At 32.6% G+C, this 24,829-nt stretch overlaps 1 protein-coding gene and 1 pseudogene across 1 annotated transcript in view; one reads left to right on the forward strand and one right to left on the reverse strand.

Moving 5' to 3' along the window:
* LOC145969300 (fatty acyl-CoA reductase 1-like) overlaps positions 1-24,829 on the forward strand; it is a 197,368-nt pseudogene that overhangs the window by 51,649 nt on the left and 120,890 nt on the right.
* The window catches only part of LOC145969303 (fatty acid synthase-like), a 32,604-nt gene continuing 17,864 nt past the window's right edge, over positions 10,090-24,829 (reverse strand). The window contains exons 8-20 of the mRNA XM_083095312.1: positions 24,197-24,357; positions 23,629-23,946; positions 23,021-23,529; positions 22,550-22,854; positions 17,070-17,471; positions 15,951-16,969; positions 15,574-15,809; positions 14,660-15,353; positions 13,226-14,054; positions 12,575-13,056; positions 12,177-12,431; positions 11,596-11,847; positions 10,090-11,524 (exon numbers count right to left, since the gene is read on the reverse strand). Of these exons, the coding sequence (XP_082951438.1) occupies positions 11,426-11,524; positions 11,596-11,847; positions 12,177-12,431; positions 12,575-13,056; positions 13,226-14,054; positions 14,660-15,353; positions 15,574-15,809; positions 15,951-16,969; positions 17,070-17,471; positions 22,550-22,854; positions 23,021-23,529; positions 23,629-23,946; positions 24,197-24,357 (5,561 nt within the window). The 3' untranslated portion in view covers positions 10,090-11,425. The remainder of the gene's footprint in view (positions 11,525-11,595; positions 11,848-12,176; positions 12,432-12,574; positions 13,057-13,225; positions 14,055-14,659; positions 15,354-15,573; positions 15,810-15,950; positions 16,970-17,069; positions 17,472-22,549; positions 22,855-23,020; positions 23,530-23,628; positions 23,947-24,196; positions 24,358-24,829) is intronic.

Genomic DNA, 24,829 nt, shown 5'->3' on the forward strand with positions numbered 1-24,829 from the left:
ACGCAATATATAATTAAATTTTTATTATTAATTGAGTATTGATTGTTTGATTATTAATCCCAATGTTTAATCATACGGAAACTATTCTTGTTCAATCCAAAACTACTCTACCTGCAGATGAAACGTGATTAGGTTATTACCAGACACCACATATATACATTATACGTATTGATCTTAACAGCATTTGTCCTTTTCATTTTTCAAATTAGAATTATGCAATATAAATTATACATCTCATATTTAAATCAATATATTATACGTAAATTCAAAGTTCATCGGAACATTATCGGAGAATTGTGAATATTTAATTAGACCAAAGTAAATACAACAGTACAATTGTAATATTATTTTATACTTTTATTACATTGTAATATTATTTTATACTTATTACATTCTAAGTGCGTTCTATTATTTGGATTGATGAAAGGCGCACTTTTTGTTCACACTGGCATGAAAAATGAATAATATAAAATATTAAAAAGAAAATGGCATAAGAACCAACGCGCGGTAGTTGGAGCGCAGAGAAGCAACAACACTTCTTTCTTTCTTTAATATTAGTTTATTAAAAAACTCATATTACAACAATTCGAAACGTTCGCTTTTTGTTGTAATATACGTAAGGGTGAGCCATTTTAATTAACGCACGCAATTATTTCGGAAACAAAGCATTTTAGAGAAAAATGTTTCAGACAAAAGTTGTTTGGTTTCGAGGGGGCCATAAGATGGTATCATTGGTTTGACCTTGAAGAGTTATTTGAAGGTCACATGAAGGTCACCTTCAATTTCTTAAATGGAACCTACTATTTGTCATTGCATATTCTTGTAGCTTATCTCGAGAGCTTTCCAAAACACTATAATTAAGTACCTTTTCGTTAAGTACTTTTTGAGTTATGAGGCTTGAAATAATTTCTTAATTTTACATAAACCGTAAAATATCTTGTAAAATATTCATTTTTCGATTATCTTACCTTAATACTTTTACGTACAAAATAATGAGAGGAATCAACTGGTGTAAAGAAAACACATAGTTGTTTTTAAGAAAAAATATGGAATTGTTAATTGCAAATTATATATTTTTTCTTCAAAACAACTATGTGTTTTCTTTATACCAGTTGATTCCTCTCATTATTTTGTACGTAAAAGTATTAAGGTAAGATAATCGAAAAATGAATATTTTACAAGATATTTTACGGTTTGTGTAAAATTAAGAAATTATTTCAAGCCTCATAACTCAAAAAGTACTTAACGAAAAGGTACTTAATTATAGTGTTTTGGAAAGCTCTCGAGATAAGCTACAAGAATATGCAATGACAAATAGTAGGTTCCATTTAAGAAATTGAAGGTGACCTTCATGTGACCTTCAAATAACTCTTCAAGGTCAAACCAATGATACCATCTTATGGCCCCCTCGAAACCAAACAACTTTTGTCTGAAACATTTTTCTCTAAAATGCTTTGTTTCCGAAATAATTGCGTGCGTTAATTAAAATGGCTCACCCTGTATATAAAACGTAAAACACCTTTTCCCCATCCACCAAACAATTTTATGGGACCGTTGAAATTATCGAGCTCCCCTCCCCCCTCCCTTTTTTATTGGCTCAATTATCATCGAGACAACTATGGATAGACAGATGATCACACACAAAACAACACAAAAACACACAACATACAACACAAAACACACGCAGGGCAGTGATTTTGAATAATCATTTATTTTTTCTTCATTGTATCCGCGCGCGCGCGCGCGCGCTAATCTCTTCGTAAATGTATATGTGTTTGGCATCATTCCCCCCCCCCCCCCAGATCTCTATAAATGTAAATAAAAACATGTATTTTAATGAAATGAAAGCGACACGATGCGCCATGTCTATATAATTTACTTTGCTGTAAAAAAAAAATGTCTTCAAAGTATGCTCGTCCACGGATTCGGCGACTTTAATCGCCTCTCTCCAATCTAGCTCCGAGGGATACGGAGTCTGGTCAAAAACAGATTTTTTTTTGTCGATTTGAGCATACGTCGAGCTAACGCGCGTGCAGCAGAACCTTGAATCATTCACATGAATTAAATATATTATAAAAATATTTTATGGAATTTACAATATTTTCGATGAACACGCATAATAAAGGCGTGCGTGTGATAAATATTCAACTAAAATAAATTTTTTTTCATTATGAAGCGTGTCTCGTGATTTATTAATTTCGATAAAATTGTTTGAAATATTGATGACCGTAAGCAATGTTTAAACGTTTTTAAACGCTTTTAAGACTTTGCAATGTTTAAACCTTCGCTAATTGTTTGTTAAAAAAATATAAAAATATAAATTAGTCGTATCTCAGTGCTTAAACGCAAAACAAAGTTTAAAAATGTATAGTTTTGCATAATTTTTAATTTTTTGCTTTTTCACAGTAAAGAGTTATTGTAAATAATTATTAATTTCATCTTTATTCTGTATTAATCTTTATTACAATTACTAATAAAAGACTCTTTACTACTCATATAATCACATTTATCAATCTAATCTCATTTATTAATTATTTGTATAGAAATAGCGATACATTTGATTTTAAATGTAAATGAGTAAAAATATACATACTACTAGTTTTTTCACTTCTGTTGCTAAAATACACAAATCCCTCCCTCCCACGTTAATCTCGTGTTGTTGAAAATCGCCTCACACACACACACACACACACGCGCGTGCATGCAAACTCTCATCGAATCTTACGCTTACCGCAACATGAAATATTACATTTAGTTTTTCAATTAGCATTTCTTTATCTCGGAGAAGGAAGTAATCCTAAACCCTCTAAACTAACATCACTTGCTATGGGAATAAGTTTATTGAGAGCATTTGGCTCGCTTCGCAAAATGTCAAAAAGCTAAAACAATCGTCAATAATTATTAGTATGATTCATATTGCATTACGATTTTATTAATTTTACATCTCAGGAGTTAAAAGAAAGGAAAAATTTTTAAGTAAAAAGCTATAACAAAACAATTTTAATCAAATAAAGAAATAAGAAAAAAGATTTATCATACTAAGTTTTTTCATATTTCATAATTAAAATATGTTAACGGTATTGTGTGTGCTTTGAAAATTATTTCTTTTTCGATTTCTAAAAAATTAATTGAAAAATTTTAAAAAATTCTTTCATTATTCTGATCCTTTTTAAGAAAATTTCTATTTAAAAATCAAAATTTTTTTACTTTTGAAAACGATTATTTGCAAAAATTATTTGTTTAACTATTCTCTAAACAAATTATATATAACTTTTAAACTTGAGTAAAATTTCTTTGCATTTATAGTGACAAATTTTTTTTATATTTAATTATTCTTTGCGCGAAAACATATATAGATATAATCTTATCATAATTTTACCTTGTTTTCTAACATTTTTTTAGCCTATCGTTCAATAACCTAACGCTCAATTGCTCCTTCGGCCTTATCAGGACAAATATTTCAACAATATATCTCTCTCTCAGGACAAGAACGCAGCAATTTCTCACATAGCACTTTGCCTAAAAAAAAATTCAGAGAGAGAGAGAGAGAGAGAGAGAGAGAGAGAGAGAGAGAGAGAGAGAGAGAGAGAGAGAGAGAGAGTAGATCCTGATATCAAAATACTCCGACCAGCATAAAATGCCGGTATAAATGTATTTGCCACGTCTTTCTTCATGTTTAAACGCAACTGTTTCCGGTAAAAAATGAATACAATATCAAAAGATAATAAATTCGGTTACAGAACAGTGCAAATAAAAGATAACGAAATGGCAAGATTTTATTTGAAGGTCAATCTAAAAAATTGAAAAAACAAATCAAATTATTTTAAACTTAAGTCACGATAGTTGAACTCGAAATGAGAGTCGCACTACTTCGTCTTCGATAAAAGATGACAATGTGAATGAACAACACAACGAATTTTGTGCGCAGAAAATGACGCAGAAGCTATCCGATAGTAATGATATGCCTAAAGTTCAAAAGAGCAAGTTCTTCCATATTCGTATTTTGCTCTGCGTATATAGTCGCAGCCGGGATCAGGATTCGGTTTAGGCAAGCTGAAGAATCACTCGGTTATTTTTTGTCAATAATTAAAACCGGTTTATTGTAGTTGTGTGTTATGTACAAGAATGTGCGTGCGTGCGTGCGTGCGTGCGTGCGTGCGTGCGTGCGTGCGTGCGTGCGTGCGTGCGTGCGTGCGTGCGTGCGTGCGTGCGTGCGTGCGTGCGTGCGTGCGTGCGTGCGTGCGTGCGTGCGTGCGTGCGTGCGTGCGTGCGTGCGTGCGTGCGTGCGTGCGTGCGTGCGTGCGTGCGTGCGTGCGTGCGTGCGTGCGTGCGTGCGTGCGTGCGTGCGTGCGTGACGTACGCGTTGCATGCTGCTGTTTTTGCGTGTTTTGACGCGCGGTGTTAGTCGTCGTAAATTTCGAGATATCGAAAATGCTCTCGTTCATGATTTTAATTAATTCTTTACGCTGGATGGATCGCGGGAATACGCCGTGCCGATGAGAACAGCTCGTCGGAGATAGCTCTCCTCTCTACCCCCGGTAATAAATTGCAACGGCGTTAAGGCGGCGGAAACAGCCGTGGTCGAGATTTCTCGACGGTATCGGAGTTCGCTCCAATACTTTCCTTTGGCGGAAACAGAGTCAGATCGGATCTAGCCGTAGGCCCGAAACGGAGAATGCTCAGCTGAGGCGGAGTGCTCTCCACCTTCTGTTCGTGGCTCGAGGCTTCTATTAGGATCGGTAGGTTCGGATTGTTGCTTGCTGTCGCTAGCGGAATCGGAATCTGGGGCCGTGATAATACCGAGGGCCCTTTTTATACCCCGGATAATTAATCCCGCGCCGGCGTAAAAACGGGATGCCTCCACCGAGCGGCGGAATAACGGTACGGTACGGATCCACTCGGTGGGGCGCGGCGGAGTTTCACCCAGGGTGCTTCGGTCACCCTCGGCTGTTGTCGGCGCGGCTTGCCGATGGCTTCGGCCGTTAAACGGTTTGAACAATCGGTTCAATCGGCGCGGCGCGGCGCGCCCCTATCCCTGCCCGGCGGTTGTTTTCCGGGCGGCAGCTTCCGGCAGCTGTTTGGCCGGGAATAGAACGATGCAACGAGGGTATATCGTTACATAATATTTAATTATATTATAATATATATTAAATAATTTTATATGACATATTCTACAGCTATTTCTCAAATAAAAAACGATTGATAAGAATGCAATTTATCGTACTTCATCACGCCACGTTTCCATGCCGCAACAATCACAGCTTTAACAACAGTATATAGTATAGTTGTCAGAAGCAAATGGATTATTGTAAAACACTCGTACTATTCCTTTTTCACAACCGACCATTAATTTCACTGGAACGTTAAAGTTTTCCAACCAGCCTTTTACGGGTTTATTTATCGCTGGTGAAACTGGATATAGAAAATTTTAATTTAGGAAAATTTCATATCAATAAATCCGTATATGGATTTATCTTATTGTTAAATTTAAATTATGTAGAAGTTTAAGGAAAATAGGATAATACTTTATGATTTTATAATAAACTCTTTTGATATTATTCGAAATAACGTAAATTGTTTAATTTATCTTTGTTTGATATTAAAAGAATTGTATACAATATTAAATGTGTGAAGTAATTTTTATATATAAAATTTATATATAAAATCCATAAAACCCAATCATAATTACAATTACATTGTCAGAATCACAGTGATAAATTATATTAAAATATTCTCTTATGATATATGCATTTATTGGACGTAACAACGTACTTATAGATGGTCTGCAAATCACACATGACAGTGATTCGGAATAATCATATATCTCTCTCTCTCTCTCTCTCTCTCTCTCTTTCTCTCACTTGTTCCGCAGTCTCTTTGTAAATGTGTACGTATTCGGCATTGAACCCCCCCCCGCCCTAAATGTCTGCGAATAATCTCGAAAATACGTCAGATATGCTACATAAATAGAAATGTAAGAAAACAATATTATTCAGATTAATTATGAAAAATATTAATGTAAATAATTCAAATGAGCACCGATTTGAAAAACAGTTATATCAACACAGAGAATTATTTCAAAGTCGTTTGCAATACACTGGCTCTAAATGTAATATGTAAATAAAAAAGAATTTAAACTTTTTATCAAAGGTATATATAATTATTATAATAAAAGTACATATATATAATTTTTATAACTTGTTTATCATAAAAATATGAGATAGAGGAATCAATGCAAGAATTTAACACTCACTTTGATTTAAATACTTCCAAGAGATAATCATTTATGGTTTCGGTAATTTGAATCGTTTTTCTCTAGTCAATTTCCATTAGATATACGATTTCATCGACGACGAATTTTTTTGACTTGCGAATAAGTCGAACTGACATACACCAAAGCCTTAAGGAGATCCTGTACTGAACGGCGAACTCTTGCACGATTACAGCGCCCTCATCTGATCCTCATCCCGTATCTCTCTCTATCACGTTATTTATAAAGAAGATGCACTGCTTTTTCCACTCTATTTTACCGATATTTCAGGTACATACGGACTGAAATTTTCGGAAGAATGCCATTTATTAATTAGGCAATTAAATTCAGTTTTTATAGTTCGACAACCTTCTACGGTGCAGTACACAATCGTGAAAACTACTGTTTTATGCATAAAAGCTATGAAACTTTTATAAGAAGCTAATATTTGTACAAGTTGACAGCTCTGACGCCATGTTGCTTTAACATGTCGATAACTAAAAATGTAATTTTATACTTACTTTCTTTCTCAATATAAAATCTCGTACTATATAGAGTTTTCACGTGTCCGTTTGCGTGTATACTTCAATTCTGGAGAAGGATTTTTAATTCTATACAAGCAATAAAAAATGGCACACTTCCGAAAATTACGGTGTTTTCGTCGATAATACAGGCGACTCCAGCATCCCCTTAAGAATAAAATTTAGTTAATGAGATAATGTTTACGAGGAATTATTTTTAATTGTAATTAATCGCGCAGAATTTTTAGGCGGAAAACACACCATCTCGATAATTTTACGATTACTTACCACCAAATTTTTTAAACTTTCGCTTAAAACGCAGATGTCTCTTGTCGCCCGAAGGTTTATAAATATAGTCTTCTTTTTAGTGTATTATTAAATCTCACGTTCATCGCTATGTGAAATATTATAGATACCTTTTCGATCAAAGTTTTTCTGTCAGCAGACGACAAACCTAATCCCTCGATTTCGATATCAACCTTCAACGTAATCAATTTTTCGAAACAATGAGGTCATTCGTTACGTAATCTATCAAATAACTGCAGAATATAATACGCATAAAATGGTATAATTTTCTTGATTCTTGAATCCCATAATTTTGGAAAATCTATGTGTATATATATATATATATATATACACATAGAAATATAAATAAACGAATTATTAATATATATAACATTTTTATAACACAATATTACATACAAAGTAGACTTGATTCTGCATTCTCGACGCTTCTGTCGCACCAGCAATAACTAGGAAATTGCCAGTCATTTCTTAATCGTATTGCGGTTAGTTACCGTGGAAGTGCGTGTGATTAGTAGTGTTGCGGATTTAATTTAGTTTAATTTAATTTAATTATCAAACATTAATCAAAACATGAGAGCAGTACGAATAATTAACGACGACCGTCATTTTCACGGCGAATTGGCCAGTGCTGGACAAAAGCTCGTCGACGTGGATTTTACTGCGAGTTGGTAAGCATCTCTTGAGATCACACGTCCGTTATTTATTCTTCGTCACGTTTCAATTTTATTGAATTCCACATTTATTTGGGAATACATATTTTAACACGATATATTTTAATTATTAATTCTAATTATTAGTCTAACATTTAAATTTAATTATTTAATTCCTTTAACTGATTTATGTTGATTTATATTTGGAAATTTAGCAATACTTCTAAACTGAACAATATGCTAATAAAATTGGCAGTGCAAAGTCTTAGATCATCCATAACAAGGATACAATTAATTAGCATACATAGTACAAAAAACAAAGCTCAATATCTCCATTGGCCTGCTCACGGGCCATGTGGCCCTCAGGGCCCACTTATTCAATCTCGGCTTGGCCGAGCGGAAAGACTGCCGGCTATGCGGCGAAGAAAAAGAGGACAGCATTCACATTCTGTGCTACCGTCCCGCACTTGCTCTTAGGAGATACACACTTTGGGGTCACATGTTCGTTGAACCCAGTGCATTACAAAACGTGAGGGTGGGCGATCTATATAACCTTCTTGTAAGGGCCAAATTGGATCGCCACTTATAATCTCAGACAACCACGAGGTTACAGAAGATCTTTTAGATCTAGGCACGGTCTTACATACAGGTCTGGAAACTCCGGTGGTGGGGGAGGTCTCACTTAGTGTGTCCGTTTTTCGGGAGTTCACAGTTTGCCTGCTAGGTTCGCTGCGATCTAGAAGTCGCATTTAGACGTATGTTAGAGAGAGAACGACTACTGCCGTCTATCTCTGTCTCTCTCGCTCGTATTGCGACTTCTAGTCGAAAAACGGACACACTAAGTGAGACCTCCCCCACCACTAAAAAAGGCCTGAGTTTCCAGACCTGTATGTAAGACCGTGGATCTAGGTGACATCAGGGACTGATCTAGCCCCACCCGTTCTTATTACTACTACTACTACTACTAGTACAAAACAAGAAATATCGATAGGAAACTTGAATTTAGTCGACTTAGCTGGATCAAAAGAGCTGGATTAAAGAGTAAAAAAGTTGTCAGACTTACATAAACAAAAAATATATTAACAAATCAATATCAAATTGTTACTATTATCTTGTTACTGTTATCTTAGCTGTTTTAAAAAAACAAGAACATGTATCCTTTATAGAGATTTTAAATTCTATATGGAACATGAGGTTCTCATGTCCTCATGTTTTATATAGAATTCTATATAAAATATATAGAATTAGAATTAGAATTAAAATTAGAATTTTTGTTCTTGTTTTTTTAAAACAGACATGTGCTTCTGTTTTTGAATGATTTGCTTATGCTTTCTTGGAACGCGATTCGAATATCTTCTTGAAAGGAAGGGGAAGTAGAATGGCTATATCGCAGAAAAATCTTCATGCTATATCGGGACTTGAATCCGAGATCCATTATATGACAGGTAAACACTTTGCCTCAGTCACTCGGCGCCCCTATGAGACGTTAATCCACATAGAAAATTATCCAACTATAAATCAACATAAATTAATTAAAGAAATTAAGTAATTAAATTTAAATTAGACTAATAATTAGAATTAATAAATAAAATACGTCAATTTTTTAAATATGTATTTAATTAGAATATGTGCCAATTTTAAATATGAATTTAATTACAATATGCAATATTTTTTATTGTCGGCGTCAAGTTTTTTTAATTAAATTTTTTTTATTTTTTGTTTTATATTAATTTTCAGTTTTCAATTTTTAAATAAATTTTTAATTTTTTAATATTATTATTTTTGGAAATTAAAACAACTATTTTGTATAACAGAATTTTCGATTAAAATATTTCTATTTAAATTTGTACAAGTTTTTATCCTTAGTTGGCGATATTTTTTGATACCATTATTTTTGTAGGATATATTATAATTATATTAAAATAATTTATTGTGCTGCATAAACTTGCGCTTCTTTTTACTTTTTTTTAAAAAGGTAAGTTTTTAGAAATTATATCATTTATTTTAGTAGATCTTTTTTACTTGTATTAATTCAAGCGCATTAGCGCAATATCTGCAATTTTAATATAAGCAAGAAATTGTGCCATAAGCAGGTAATTGCAATGTTAAGCTAATTAAGTAAATTCTTAAAAAATAAATTATTAGTTTAAATTGAAGGCTTTCTATGAGAGAGGTAAAGGGAGGAGAATATTTCTTTTTTCAGTTGAAAAATATGTTATTGGGATCAGAATAATATTCTATGATGAAATACTTTTTATTACATAAATTTTCATTCCTGTTGAAGAAAAATATTATTATTTTTCTAATTTTTTGATTTCTTAAAATATCATTCTACAGAATATCAAGTTACTTTAGTACAATGTCTGCCATAGAAGCAGCTAAACAAATTTTAAATGACGTTCGTCGAAATTATACAGAATTTAGTGTACTAGGATATCTGTTTTATCTTGAACATATTCCTAGATATTTTCGTCATTCTCTAGATCCTACATATATGAAATAACAGATCAGCAATGCTAACAAATATTTCTTTTCAAATATTTCTAGTGGTTACTCAATGTACATAGAAATTTTATATATATACAGGATGTCCCAGACTTAACAAATCAGCCGTTAATGGTAGATTCCTGAGATTATTTGGAGACGAAAATTCTAATACCAAAATGTTGAGGAAGACTTCATAAAAATGTCCAAACTACTGACTACTGTCGCATGGAAAACACAATCGCGCTCACTGCAGAATCCTATTTTTTATTTTATATTCATCTCTCTATCGATATCGATATTGTCGCGCTGTACGCGGGCCCCTTAATGCGCTATGTCCCTGAGCATAGAAGAACGTAACATGTCGATTGGTAATATTTAATCTTTTGTAGCGCCGAAAGTACATCTTCCTCAACATTTTGATATTAAGATTTTCATTTCCAAATGATCTCAAAAATCTACCATTAACGGCTGATTCATTAAGTCTGGGACACCCTATATGTATATATATATATATATATATATATATATATATTCATAAAAAATACATATTATATATAATAAAGATAAATTAGAAAAATAATAAAAATTAAATCATATACCATAATATACCATAACAATTTTCCCATGACAATAAAATATACCATAACAAATAAAAATTAAATATACAAATTATAAACGTTTGTTATATAGAACGTATATATTTCGCAGCTTCGATCTTAACACTAAAAGAATAAAAAGATAAATCTGAACCAATAAAACAATGATATTACTATCTCAATTCCATATGTTAAGAGATTCAACTAATTTTACTATTTAACTTGCACTTTATTACTTTTTCATTTAAGAAATATCTTTATCATCACCGTCATCAACGCACATCTACACAACACAAAAAGAGAACACGTATAGTTTCTCTCTCGACAGAAGATTGCGTTAGCGACGCTCTAAGATATTAATGACATATGACATTATAGTGACATGTGTAATTTAACTGCATTTTGAGTAGTGACAGGTTAAATAAAAGGTAATAATAAAATGCAAATTAAATAATAAAATTAGCTAAATCTTAACATATGGAATGGAGACATTCAAATAACAATATTATTGTTTGTTATTGGTTCAGGTTTATCTTTATTTCCTTTTATTATTGGAATAGAATCATTGTAGAGAAAACGCGTACAATTCTCTCTTCTTATTCATATGTTTATAATTTACAATGCTTCGTTAATACGTGATACTACCTCGTCATTGTTCATTATTGTGATATGAGTACCTTCCACGTAATGTATTTGTACTGCACTTTCAGTAATCTAAAAATATTTTTTATTTATAAAAATAATCTTAAAACTGACAAAAAATATTAAGCTCTAATCAAATTTACCTTATGTAGACCATAATCTTCTTCAGTAACAGTGATACGCGCAAGTGTGGGTTTTAATAAGGTTATAGATGATTTAAGACGTGGCAATGATGTTATATTATAATCTTGTATAGCGATTATATGATCGTAAATCGTAGAATATAAAAGTTTCTGATTTTCAACAGTTAATTCATTGATATCCTTGAAAAAGCGAGCAGAAACAAATTCTAATTTCTCTTCCCACGTATTGCACTTATTTAGTTCTAATGCAAGCTGTAAATAATAATATTGTATCAGTACAACAAAATGGCAATCTGTATTTTAAATTGAGATAAAATAATATGCTTATATTATGTTATTTCATATAATCTAAATTACGTTAAAGAAACTTTACAAAACCTTTGTAATTTAGATTATATAAAATAATATAATAAAATGATATAATAAAAAATTTAGCTTATTTTATAATTTTAAAGCATACATTCTAACAAATTATATTTTTCATAATTTTTTCTCTCATTCTATTAACTATATACTATTCTATTAACTATATATATATTTTTAATAATTAACTACATATATATTTTTAATAATTGTCTAACCATTTCATTGTTAGGGTCAAGATACAAGTTTATTAAATTAAGTGCAATGCTATTTTGTAGCTCTTGTTCTGTAGTATGATAAAAAAATTTCTCAAGCAATAACTTTATGTGATCAGGAGCTCCATCTATAAGTATTAAACGTCCGGAGAAATTCTTAGCTTCTAATAATCTCGCTAATTCAATGGCAATTAAAGATCCAAATGAATAACCGATAATTAGAAATTCTTTTCGACTTTGTATTTTCTCCAATACGTGCTGGAAAAATAAGAAAAATCATGTACGAAACTGTACCTAAAAATGGCGCGCATGCGTGCATGCGCGTATGCGTATATATAATCAAATTAAGTGCATAACAATTTAAATAATGACTTCAAACAGATTATAGTATAATTTCGTACAGGCAGAAGATATGCTGCTGATTTCATTACTGAACGAGTAACACCCGGCATATTAAGTATACCATGTTGCAAACATATCGCCGAAGATTTAATTTTCGATCCTATCAGTTTATATACACTTGCACACCCGTCGATTCCTGGTATAAGGAATATTTCACTCCCAGCAATTTTCCTCTCTGTAGCGAGTTTTACATAAATGTCTGGACTCAAGTCTGAATCGTTAAGCTTTCGAGTCAACATTTTTAAACTGTCCAAATCATTTACATTAGCTTCGGTGTCATCTTTTCCGTACATCTTTTCTTGTTCAGATGTATTTGTCCATTTTCTAAGTTTTGCAAAAGTGAGATTTCGAATATCTTGTGCCGTCAATAAAATATCGAATTCCCTCTCCAATGTCTGTTTAATCTCCACTGCCATCATTGAATCCATGCCTAGTTCAGCCAGTGACATGATTGGCGCCGCCATGTTTGGATTCTTCAATCCTATTTTAAAAATTAGAGAAAGAATTAAATATTTACATGATTTACATGATTTTAATCTTATCTAATCTTGAAACTGTAATATAAGAATTATTAAAATTTATATTCTTTGCAATAAAAACTTAATTTGTATAAGCGAATCTTTTACATAATATATACTTAATGAATTTACCCATAATGTTTACAACCGCTTCAAATGGATTCGTTGCTTCGCTAGAATCTTTTTTTTTCTCAGCAACAACCATGCTGCTTACGATTGACCGATCTTGTAGCAAGAACGCTTCTAATGTGTCCAAGCAGGAGGATATTTCTTGTTGCAATGTACCACCAATAACAAGTTCTTTGTCGTCTTCTTGCATATCTGCGACAAGTCCAACGTCACCAATCGCGCCCCACTGTATAGCCAAACCATGTAAACCTTCTTTCATTCTTCTTTCACAAATTCTTTCCATTACGGAATTTGCCATTCCGTAATTTGTTTGGCCTGCGTTACCTCTTCCGCATGAAACGGAAGAAAAAACGACAAAATGTCGGAGCTGGGGACAAATTGTTCTGGATAATTCATCCATCCTTTTCGTCGTCCATGCTTTTGATATAAAGGAATCTTCGAATGTTTGTGGGGACTGATTCTTGAATATGCCATCTTTTAACACAACTGCGAGATTGAATATAGCATCCACGGGACCATATTCTTCGGCAAATTGTAATATAGATTTACAATCTTCGTATTTCGAAGTATCAGCAGCTGCAACGATTTGAACATTCACACCGTAAGATTGCCATAACGTTATTCTTGATAGTTGATAACCGTTTTTTATCCCAGTTCGCGAAGTCAATACTAGGTTTCTTGCGCCACGTAATATTAACCAATCAATTAATTCTAGACCGAAACCACCCAGACCACCTATAACGATGTAGCATTTATGTTCCAGACAGTAGTACCGGGGATGTGCAAGTATAGGTACATCCAGTTCATCTTCTTTTTGAATTTTTATCATTATCTGCAAATAACATTATATTATATTTTAAAGTGTCAGGAAAAAAATAAGATGAACATAAAAAATGAGAAGGTATTATAAGAAATGAAGATTACAGATAGAAAACTATAAGAATGAATAAATTATCAAATAAAATGTAGTTGTGTGTACAATAACAAAATAGAAACAAATTTAAAAGAATCGATAAAAAACCTTTAATAGAAGGAGAATTTTTCCAAATGTAATGTAAAGAGGAAAGGAGCACAATGGATAACTTTTACATATTACAACATAGTTAAGAAGATACAATACATAAAAAAAAAGCTGTTTAATATTTTTATTTTAAAATCTCTTGATAAAAATACTTAAAGTGGAAAAGTTTGCGTCACAACTTACGTTCAATATTAAATTTTAATTAAGAAAAACAGAGAGAAATATTCTGAGCATAGAAATGTTTGCGTTTCGAAATATAAACAGGAAACAAGAGTGATTTTTATTTATATTAAATAATTCTAATATTAAAGATAATACAATGGAAATAAAAGCTGTATGCATTTTTTTGAGAATTTAATATATTTCAATTCTAATTATACTTTCTCTATTGTACATATACTAAAAAATGATCATACCTTTCCAATATGCTTTCCAGCAGCCATATATCTAAAAGCAGTTTCTATTTCATCCTTTTCGAAGACTTTTCTGCATAACGGTTTGATGGCGCCATTCTTTAAGCCTTCCATTAACTTGTTCCGTAGTATTGCCTTACTCTCTGATTTTGCAGAAAAAAACTTATCCAAGAAAATGCCATGAAAACTAATGCCTTTTGAAAACGCAAATATTTCTAAAGGATTATTGGAATCTATATCAAACTTTCCAATCTCGAGAAAACGACCACCCTTTGCTAAGCAACGGACGGACGCTTGCAGTTTCTCTTCAGCTAAAGAATTCAATACGATATCCACTCCGCGACCTTCCGTACCCTGAATAATCATTTGTTCGAAGCTCGTATCACGAGAATTTCCGATGTGATCTTCGGGAATAGAGGGAAACGTTTCTCTTATAAAGTTTCGTTTTTCGATACTCCCAACCGTGGTAAACACTTCGCAACCCTCGTAAAGGGCAAGATGAAGGGCAGCTTGACCAACACCTCCCGTACCAGAGTGAATCAACACTTTATCATCTTTTTTCATTTTACCGCTCAAATACAAAGCGTAATAGCACGTGCTATATACACAAGGAATCGTCGCGGCATCTTCCATCGTCCATTTGTCGGGTATGATCCAACTAAGATATTTGTCAGCTATGCGAATATTTGTCATTCCTCTGAAAATAATATAATTTAGAAAATCATATAATATTATTATATTAAAATTAAATCAAAGAAATTATTTTTGTGAATAATATTTTAACAATAAAAAGAAGCATATAAAATATAGCAATTTTTTCATTTCTTACTTTATCAAAAACGTTTCTAATTTAAATATAAGAAATTGATTTTATATCGCTTATTTTTGAAGAATATATTTACTCAATATTCACTTACCCCGTTGGACACAGTCCCATTATTCTTTGCCCAGTTTTATTAAAACCAACAAATTCCAATCCAATTAAAAAGTTACTATTTCGCTCGATTGTAGATTCGATGGTAAGTCTACCGCTAGCTATCATGACATCTTTAAAATTGATAGATGCATAGACTACTCTTACTAGGTTTTCCTCATTGTTGTTGACGAAAGACCTACTTTGCATCCAACAAAGAGTACTCAGATCACCTCGCACCTAAAATAAATAAATATAACAAGTTATTTTAAGCCTCTTAAAGTTACATTAAGAAAAACTATTACTTAATTTATGAAGGAAAGTATCACAAATTATCACTATTTCAATTTTCCTGAATACCGAATCTTTTTGAAATCGTACCATTTGAGAAACATAAGCACTCTCTACGAGTTTTGGTTCTAATAATGGTAATGGAAAGTGTCTGTAGGATCCCCAAATGCCGGAACGTATAACATTGATGGGTAAATCCAGCTGTAGCTGCCTCATGTATAATGATTCTTGCAATGAAAAAGCAGGCGCATCTCCATCTTGAATAAATACACTTCTAATCATTTCACCACCCGGTTCTTTTTGCAAACAATTGACAAGGCCGAGTAGACCGCATTCAAAGTCTCCTTCTGCGACGATTATAATCCTCGTATTTGTGTTGTCATTTTCCACGTTCATGAATGATTTAATCTTATTTACCCATGAGAATTCGTAATTGTTTACATGCACAATCTGCTGATTCGTCTTAAAATCTTGTATTTTTCTTAATAATATAATTGTCTTATCGTTGGTGCGTTTTTCCAAAATTACTTTTAATCCATATTTGTCCAGACATGAGTAATCGTAAATAGCATCTAACTCTTCCAATGTCAGAAGAAATCCCTTTGGCATTATGGCAGGCAACAATTGTTCGTATAAATCGTTTCTATTTTTTGTTAAAATTCCAAAACCTATAATCATCAAACAATTTTCATTTTTTGTCAGTTTTTCAAATTCCATCGTAGAAATATTGTCGGGCAAAGATATATCTTTGAATCGTTCGTTGATCGTTACTATTTTGATATTGTAACAAATTTGCGGTAAGTCGTCTAAAATTTTATAAACATGTAAAGAACTTAAATTCTCCGGCATCACTTGATCGCCATTTTCGATAATTTCGATGACTTTTACGTTTATCATGTTGTGACACTCAAGTGCAACGTGCACCGACATTCTTATTGCATCTTGCAAAGATATTACATTTAGATCTCGATGAGCAACAAACTTGTATTCTTCAAAAATGGGATTGATTACATTTTGTCGACGAGATATAGCTGTAGCTATGAGACCGTGTATTTCTATTCCTCCAGATATCAAAACATCTAAGTGCTTATAATTTTGTACAAGGACTTCTGTGGATATGAAGACAATAGCATATCAAGTATATATTTTTCGAAAAATAATATTCGATTAAATATGTATATAATTACATTTATAATACTGTAAACTTACGTTTTTTTTCATTTGAAAGTTTTTCAATATATTTTATGTGAGATTTTGGATCAATTACCGCTTTACGAATTCTTGTTGGTACAAAAAGAGTTCTCGAATTCTGCCCTAAAATCATTATCTGTAACATATTGTCTATAAATGTTACCCAATTGTCAGTCCAGTCAATATGACCATTCTTTCCTGTAATTGACGCGCTTCTTAATCCACGAAATTCGCCGGTATATTGGTAACCACGAAGTTTTAATTCTTTGTAAATATCTTTTATATTCATCTCCTCTTTGTCATTGTCATTTCGATCAATAAATGTGCTACATATTTTCTCGTCTTCAATATTACTTGCAATTCGTACTGTTCCAGTGACGACAGCACTGTCCCCTTCGATTATTTCAAATTTGCAACTATCTATAAGAATACAATTATCAATTTCCGTTTGTAAATTAAATAGGGAGAGCTTTAGTTGCCAACATTCTCGATTGCCTACATTCCGATTGCCTACATGTATTATTGCACACACGAAAAAAATGAAGAAACGAAAGTACGATTGCACACATGACATTATTGTGCACATACACATTGCACACATGACATTATTGCACACATACACATTGCACACATGACATTATTGTTTACATGCACATTGCACACATGACATTATTGCACGCATAAAATAAGAAAATCATATTAACACTTTTCACACACGACTTTATTGCACACATGAAATTATTGCACACATGACATTATTGCGCACATGATATTATTGTACACATGCACGTTGCATACATGATGTTATTATACACATGTACATTGCACACATGATATTATTTCATGTAAAAAATAAAAATATAATTAGATGCTTTGGGCAAGATTTTCGTATGCGACCCATCTCCGAATTTGATCAATTTTTACAGACATATAGTACGCGTACTATATAAATAAAGTCGAATGCCACAAATGCGAATAGGCAGAAACGTTTTGTTCTTAAGGTATTCAAATTTTATTTTTACATCATGTTATTTATATTATGTTGAATTTTTCGATTGTGTAAGCACAAGATTCTCGATTCTTTGGAGAATTGAGTGGGTCACTCAGAATATAATGCGGCCCGAAATGACGTCTATAATTCTTCTGTTCCACATGGGTTTTCAACTTCCACGCGAGGCGAGATTCGTTTCTATTTCAAAGTATAGTCCTAGATCCAAAATATTTTTGAATTTTAATATTTCTTTCTAAATGGAAATTTTAAATATTATTCATTTAAGAAGAGATAATTAAAATTAAAATATCAAAAATAAACGTTTCTACACATTCGCTCTTATAGCATTCGACTTTATTTAGTACTATATGCTTGTAAAAGTTCATCGAATTCGAACGTGAGTCGCATACATTCAAAAGATTTTAAGATAGGATTCTGTGAGCAATCCAGTATCAGTCTGCTTTTAATCGTGTATGTGTATGTGCGTAATAATGTCATGTGTGCAATCGTACTTTATTTTTTTCGTGTGTGCAATAATATATGTAGGCAATCGGGAATGTAAGCAACTGAAGCCCTGCCTATTTAATTTACAAACGGAAATTCTATTCCATGTTTTATAACGAGATTCTATGTTATGTTTCATAACGAGAGGATGTTTTTAACGAAGAATAAATTCCAGCCGGCCTTCAACCGTGGAAATGAAATAGTGTAGAAAGGAAATACCAATCATTGTATACAATTTGCAAGTTAAATGAATAAATATAAATTTTAATTTTAATGAAAGTGTTCGTATAGCATTATTAATGGTCAAATAAGCGGTCAAATAGATCTGATATGCATTTACGTCAGAAACTTAGATATTTTAAGTAACCAATAGTATTAATAAATTACAGAAATTTAACTTAGCTATCGTATCTCTAAATTGCAACCTTTCGAGCATAGATTTTAGCAATACATTAATTAAAATAGCAAAAATAAAAATAATAATGAGATGTATAAAAATCAAACAAATCAACAAATTTACAATACATTTTCTATTGTTTGACAGTAGAAACTATGATTTCTTGATTATATTATGTTTACTAACTTTCTCAGCAGAATACAAGCTTAATGCAGTACCAATATAGGTACTGCAATTTTTGCTCAAATCTGCTGCTACTTTATTGATAAACTGTTAATAATTTAAAAGAAAAAAATTACTTTAATTAGAAGTGATTTTAATAGATAAGACTCAAAAAATTAATAATTAAAAGGCAATCAAACCACAAGCATTGATATGCTACGCAAATATCCAAACAGATAATAATTTAAAAGTGTATTAAATTTCAAAAATAATGATATTTAAGCGAAAGAAGGAGTACATAGTCGCTAGATATAAAAATTCAATACAATATTAAACGCAAACGTTTCGATTCTCTCAGCAATCCTCTCCTTCCAGAGAAAGATAGGGATGTATGTGGGAGGAGGTCGGACGTGTCTTTACGCCCATTTGATCAACGAGCGACAGAATCCATCCGTGGCAACGGCATTGACGCATATCCTGTGGAGAGAGCATATTCACATATTTTTCAGCCTAACGAATAATCGCTAGAAAACAATATTCGCAGACTAGAAAAATATGTGAGGCGCAAGTGGCTGGATCGGGAATCGAACCCGAGTCTTTCGCTTTCCGAGCAACTGCTCTAGACCACTGAGCTATCCAGACCTCACACCTAATGCTGCTTTTTAACACAGTGATATGCGACTCCAGAGCGATGTTGGTATTTCGCTCGATGGATGCAATGCCGATTGCCATGGAGGATCCCTGAAAGGTCGCTCGCTGACCAAATAAGTGCCGGTGGAGGTATTCGCGTGCATGCTGGCTTCCGACTGACCTTCCGTATGAAACGGCACCGACGAGCACAACGCCGTAGAGTGACCACATCCCCCAAGATCCCTCTAGTATATACTAAAATCTCCACTGTACCAAATAGCAGTGGCGGATGGACCCTAATATAGGGTCGGGGCAAGCCTCCAGAGAAAGATAGGGATATATGTGGGAGGAGGTCGGACGTGTCTTTACGCCCATTTGAGATCCTTTCAGCCTGGATCCTTTTCAATGCTACTTAAAGAAACGTAATAATCAAAAAAAATTCAAAAGACCTAAATTCGCAATGCAATGTCAAACAAAGAATCGTCGAAAAATTGCTAGCGTACAAAGATAAAAATAGAGATTACAGTCGAATCAAAATTTACATAATGAAAATTAGGAATTACAGTTGCATCAAAATTTACATAATAAATGACCGTTTCACAAATATAAAAATAAGTCAAGCTATGATAATGCTTGAGGGGCCGCATGTTACTCACCTATGCTCCTAAACACAGATCGGAGCTGTGTAGAAAAAAGATGGAGAAAAAAGTTTGTTGTCGGCTATAGGAAAAAGCCAGGCGTTGGAAGCTCAGATGGGTAGCCTTATTATCAAAATTAAAAATGCTTCTTATTTTGCAAGTAATAATATGTCCAAAAGAAGGAAAAGCCGAGATCTGAAAAATAAAACAGGGCACAGCAACACGCATTCCCGCAACCAAAAACCAAGCAAAAAAAACACAGCACAAAAATGTCATAAATGCAATTGAAGTAAAAATTAAATAAGCGCAGAATACATACGAGCAACAAACTGTGTAGGAAAAGCGTGCCAAATGCAAGCAGAAACATATCGCCATAATTCGACAATGATAAGAGAACGATGTGTCGCGGCGGAATGGCGCCACACACTGAGCCGCGCGAAAAGAATCTTAGGCATACCAATGAAAGAGGAGGGGGGGTGACCGAAATACAGGAACGGAACGAGCACAAAACGTGGCTCCATAATTATTCTGAAGGAAAAGACTTTATGATGGGAAGATAAGATTTGTCTAAATTAATGGTGTCACTCTGAACATTCAAACTATTTTTTTGTCGTGTAATGTGGATCATTTCTGAAATGATTCTTCTTAAATACGAAGAATCTTCATCCAAAATTTTCACTTCATCCCATTTAAATTCATGCCCCTCTAACCTATGTTGAAAGACCACTGAGAGGGATTCAAAGGGCCTATTAATGTTCGATTTATGCTCTTTAACTCTAGTAGCGAGCTGTCTACTAGTCTGCCCAACATAAGAAGCTGTGCAATTTTCACTACAGATTTTATATTATATTTAACCACATTAGAATAATTTACTGTTGGCAAATGATCCTTATAAGTTTTAATAAAACGATTTAATTTATTCAAAACGACAAATGCTAAAGATTTGTTCAAATTAGCGGCGATATTTTTGAATTGTTTAGAAACACCATTAATATATGGAATAACAAAAAAAGAACGAGAGGACGGAGGAGGAGAAGCCGGAGGAGAGGAACTGACGATATTGTTATATATGAGAGATTTAATCCTATGCGAAATAGTAGTAAAGATAAATTCTGCAGGTGTATGTATTCTGCGCTTATTTAATTTTTACTTCAATTGCATTTATGACATTTTTTGTGCTGTTTTTTTTGCTTGGTTTTTGGTTGCGGGAATGCGTGTTGCTCTACCCTATTTTATTTTTCAGATCTCGGCTTTTCCTTCTTTTGAACATATTATTACTTGCAAAACAAAAAGCATTTTTAATTTTGATAATAAGGCTACCTATCTGAGCTTCCAACGCCTGGCTTTTTCCTATAGCCGACAACAAACTTTTTTCTCCATCTTTTTTCTACACAGCTCCGATCTGTGTTTAGGAGCACAGGTGAGTAACATGCGGCCTCTCAAGCATTACCATAGCTTGACTTATTTTTATATTTGTGAAACGGTCATTTATTATGTAAATTTTGATGCAACTGTAATTCCTAATTTTCATTATGTAAATTTTGATTCGACTGTAATCTCTATTTTTATCTTTGTACGCTAGCAATTTTTCGACGATTCTTTGTTTGATATTGGCTGCGTTCAGCAGAAAAAACTGCTTTGCAACTGTTGTAAAATTCGTGAGCTTGATTGGCGTATGCTCTTAATTTTGACTGAATCTAAGAGCATACACCAATCAGATTCACGAATTTTACAACAGTTGCAAAGCAGCTTTTCCTGCTGAACGCAGCCATTGCGTTGCGAATTTAGGTCTTTTGAATTTTTTTGATTATTACGTTTCTTTAAGTAGCATTGAAAAAGATCCAGAGAGGATCGAAACGTTTGCGTTCAATATTGTATTGAATTCTTATATCTAGCGACCATGTACTCCTTCTTTCGCTTAAATTATTATTTTTGAAATTTAATACACTTTTAAATTATTATCTGTTTGGATATTTGCGTAGCCTGTCAACGCTAGTGGTTTGATTGCTTTTTAATTATTAATTTTTTGAGTGTTAATAATTTATTTATTAGATACAAATCTTTTCGTAATTTATTTTTTTCAATTAAATCTTTTCGCTTATTCATATTTTGTTTTAAAAGTCATTTATCTTTTTATATATCTAGATTACGAAATTATTTTAATTGTACAAGTTACCTTTTTGGACCATAAGAATTAAATCGACTGGATTTTGCTTTGACAGAACTGTAGAACGTAGGAAATTAACATCTTCAAATACAATTGGTACATCGAGAACATTTTGCTTTTTTAACCAGCCGATCATTTGCCACGTCCGGAAAAGATATCCTGCAGCCGGTAATAAATTTTTTCTATTAACGACATGCCCGATCATATATGTAAATTCTTCATCGAGTAAATTAATGGTAAAACTTGCTTCACTAATGTGAAGTTTTCTTTGTCCGAAATAATGGTATACATACCAATCTTCGGAATGATCCCATCTGTAAAACGTGTTATTAATTTACAAATATATAAAACATTAGCCTTGTTAGCGTTTAACGTCGTTAAAAATAATGCAAATTAATTTTCCGTTTTTTTAAATTCTGCTATTTTTTTTGTAATAAACATAACGTTGAAGAATCTTATGTTATATTAAGCAAAATTTACCTTATAAGATGAGAAATCATCGGTGTATTACGACTCACAGGAAATTTAACTTCCGGATATAGATTTGCGATTTGCAGCTGTAATCCTGCATTATAAAGTTTTCCAATTCTGTGTAAAAATATTTCAACATTAGGTTTGTGAGGGAATTTGTACAACGCAACATTTGTTACAGTTGCCTTTAACGAATTATTAAGAATGTATTGTAGAATGTCGTGCGGCGCTATCTCAATCGTCACCGCATCGTTTGGAATAAAACGCACAGCTTCTGAAAATACTACCGGGGCTAACAGATTATTTGTATAATATTTTGCTAGATACGAGATATTTGGAGATGTACTGAACCATTCGTAGGATTCATTCAACATGTTCAACCACTTTGAGCTCGGAGAGGCATTCTGTGGTAATATCTGATTCAAGTATTCCAAAAGTTTAACTCTCGCAGACTCGACGTAACGACTGTGAAAAGGTACATGTCCACAGGAAATTTCTCGTACAGAAATATTGTCATTCTAAACAGAAAGGAATTTTGTTTAAATAAATTCATTTATTTAATTCAACATAATTATAAACATAGATATATTATTTGTACTTTTTAAGTGTTTCCAAACCTGTAGTTTAGCGAGGAATGCTCTCACAGAGCTTGTTGGTCCACTCACAATATAATTATACGAACTATTATAACAAGCTATGTCGATATCCGATGGACACATATTCTTCATAGTTTTAAAATCTAAATTAATTTCAGCCATCAAGCCACCTATTATTTTTGACTTAAGAAATGCTAAACCGACATAATATGCCAACAAGATAGTTTCTTGGGCCGTCAAGCATCCATCGGCATATCCACAAACCAATTCGCCAATGGAATGACCCATTATAACATCAGGAGTGATACCAATACTTATTAAGAGATCAACTATTCCGATCTGTGATATACGTAACTTTTTTATATATTTCAACGCTTTCTATTTTTCTTTTAAATAAAATAATATTATAAAATATTACAAATTTAACTTTCTGCATACAATTATGTAAGATATAAAAAGCTCTTTTCAACTTCAATTTTTTTACAAGAATTTTGAGTTTTTATAAAATACTGATCTTTAAAGATACGACGCTTCATTAGATAATACAAAAAAATTTTGCAATATATAGACGATATATTTTTGTTCATACCTGTAATCCAATAAGACCTACAAATAAGTTGACTACGTTATCGAAAATATATTTGTCTTTATTTATTAGAATATCTGTGACAAATATATCATAAGGTTTCAAAACAGTATCGCATTTTTGGATTGCTTTAGCGAATACTGGAAATTCCATTAAAGCTCGACCTATATATATGTATCAATATTTAAAAGGATTTATAATTATATTACATACGTTGTCGATAAATTATTTTAAGTAATGTAATAATTTTACATAATTAATCTAAACATATACATAAGTGAAAAAACATACATAATTTCTAGAAATCGCTTATCTTTGTCTTGCATACGCTTTCTATAGTATCATTATTATTAGGAGTATAACTAACAAGTTCCCGCCGCTCATAATTAAATGGCTTCAGCTGCAAATGTAGTGAAGTTAGGCATTTGTCAATAAAATTGAGTGCGCAAAGATTCATTTTTTGTGAAAGAGATATTTTTTTAATCGATTTAAAATTAAATGTGATAAGTTGTTTTTTCGACATGTACTTCTTCACTACTTTGATTTAAATAAAACTGCAGCTGAAGCTCATCGATTAATTTTTGAAATACACACTTCTCCAATTACGAAGAAGTCCAAAAATGCATCGATCAATGG

The sequence above is a fragment of the Camponotus vicinus genome, unplaced genomic scaffold (assembly GCF_025532165.1).
Source record: "Camponotus vicinus isolate PSW18456_S1 unplaced genomic scaffold, iyCamVici1.0 SCAF_3, whole genome shotgun sequence".
Lineage (NCBI taxonomy): Eukaryota > Metazoa > Arthropoda > Insecta > Hymenoptera > Formicidae > Camponotus > Camponotus vicinus.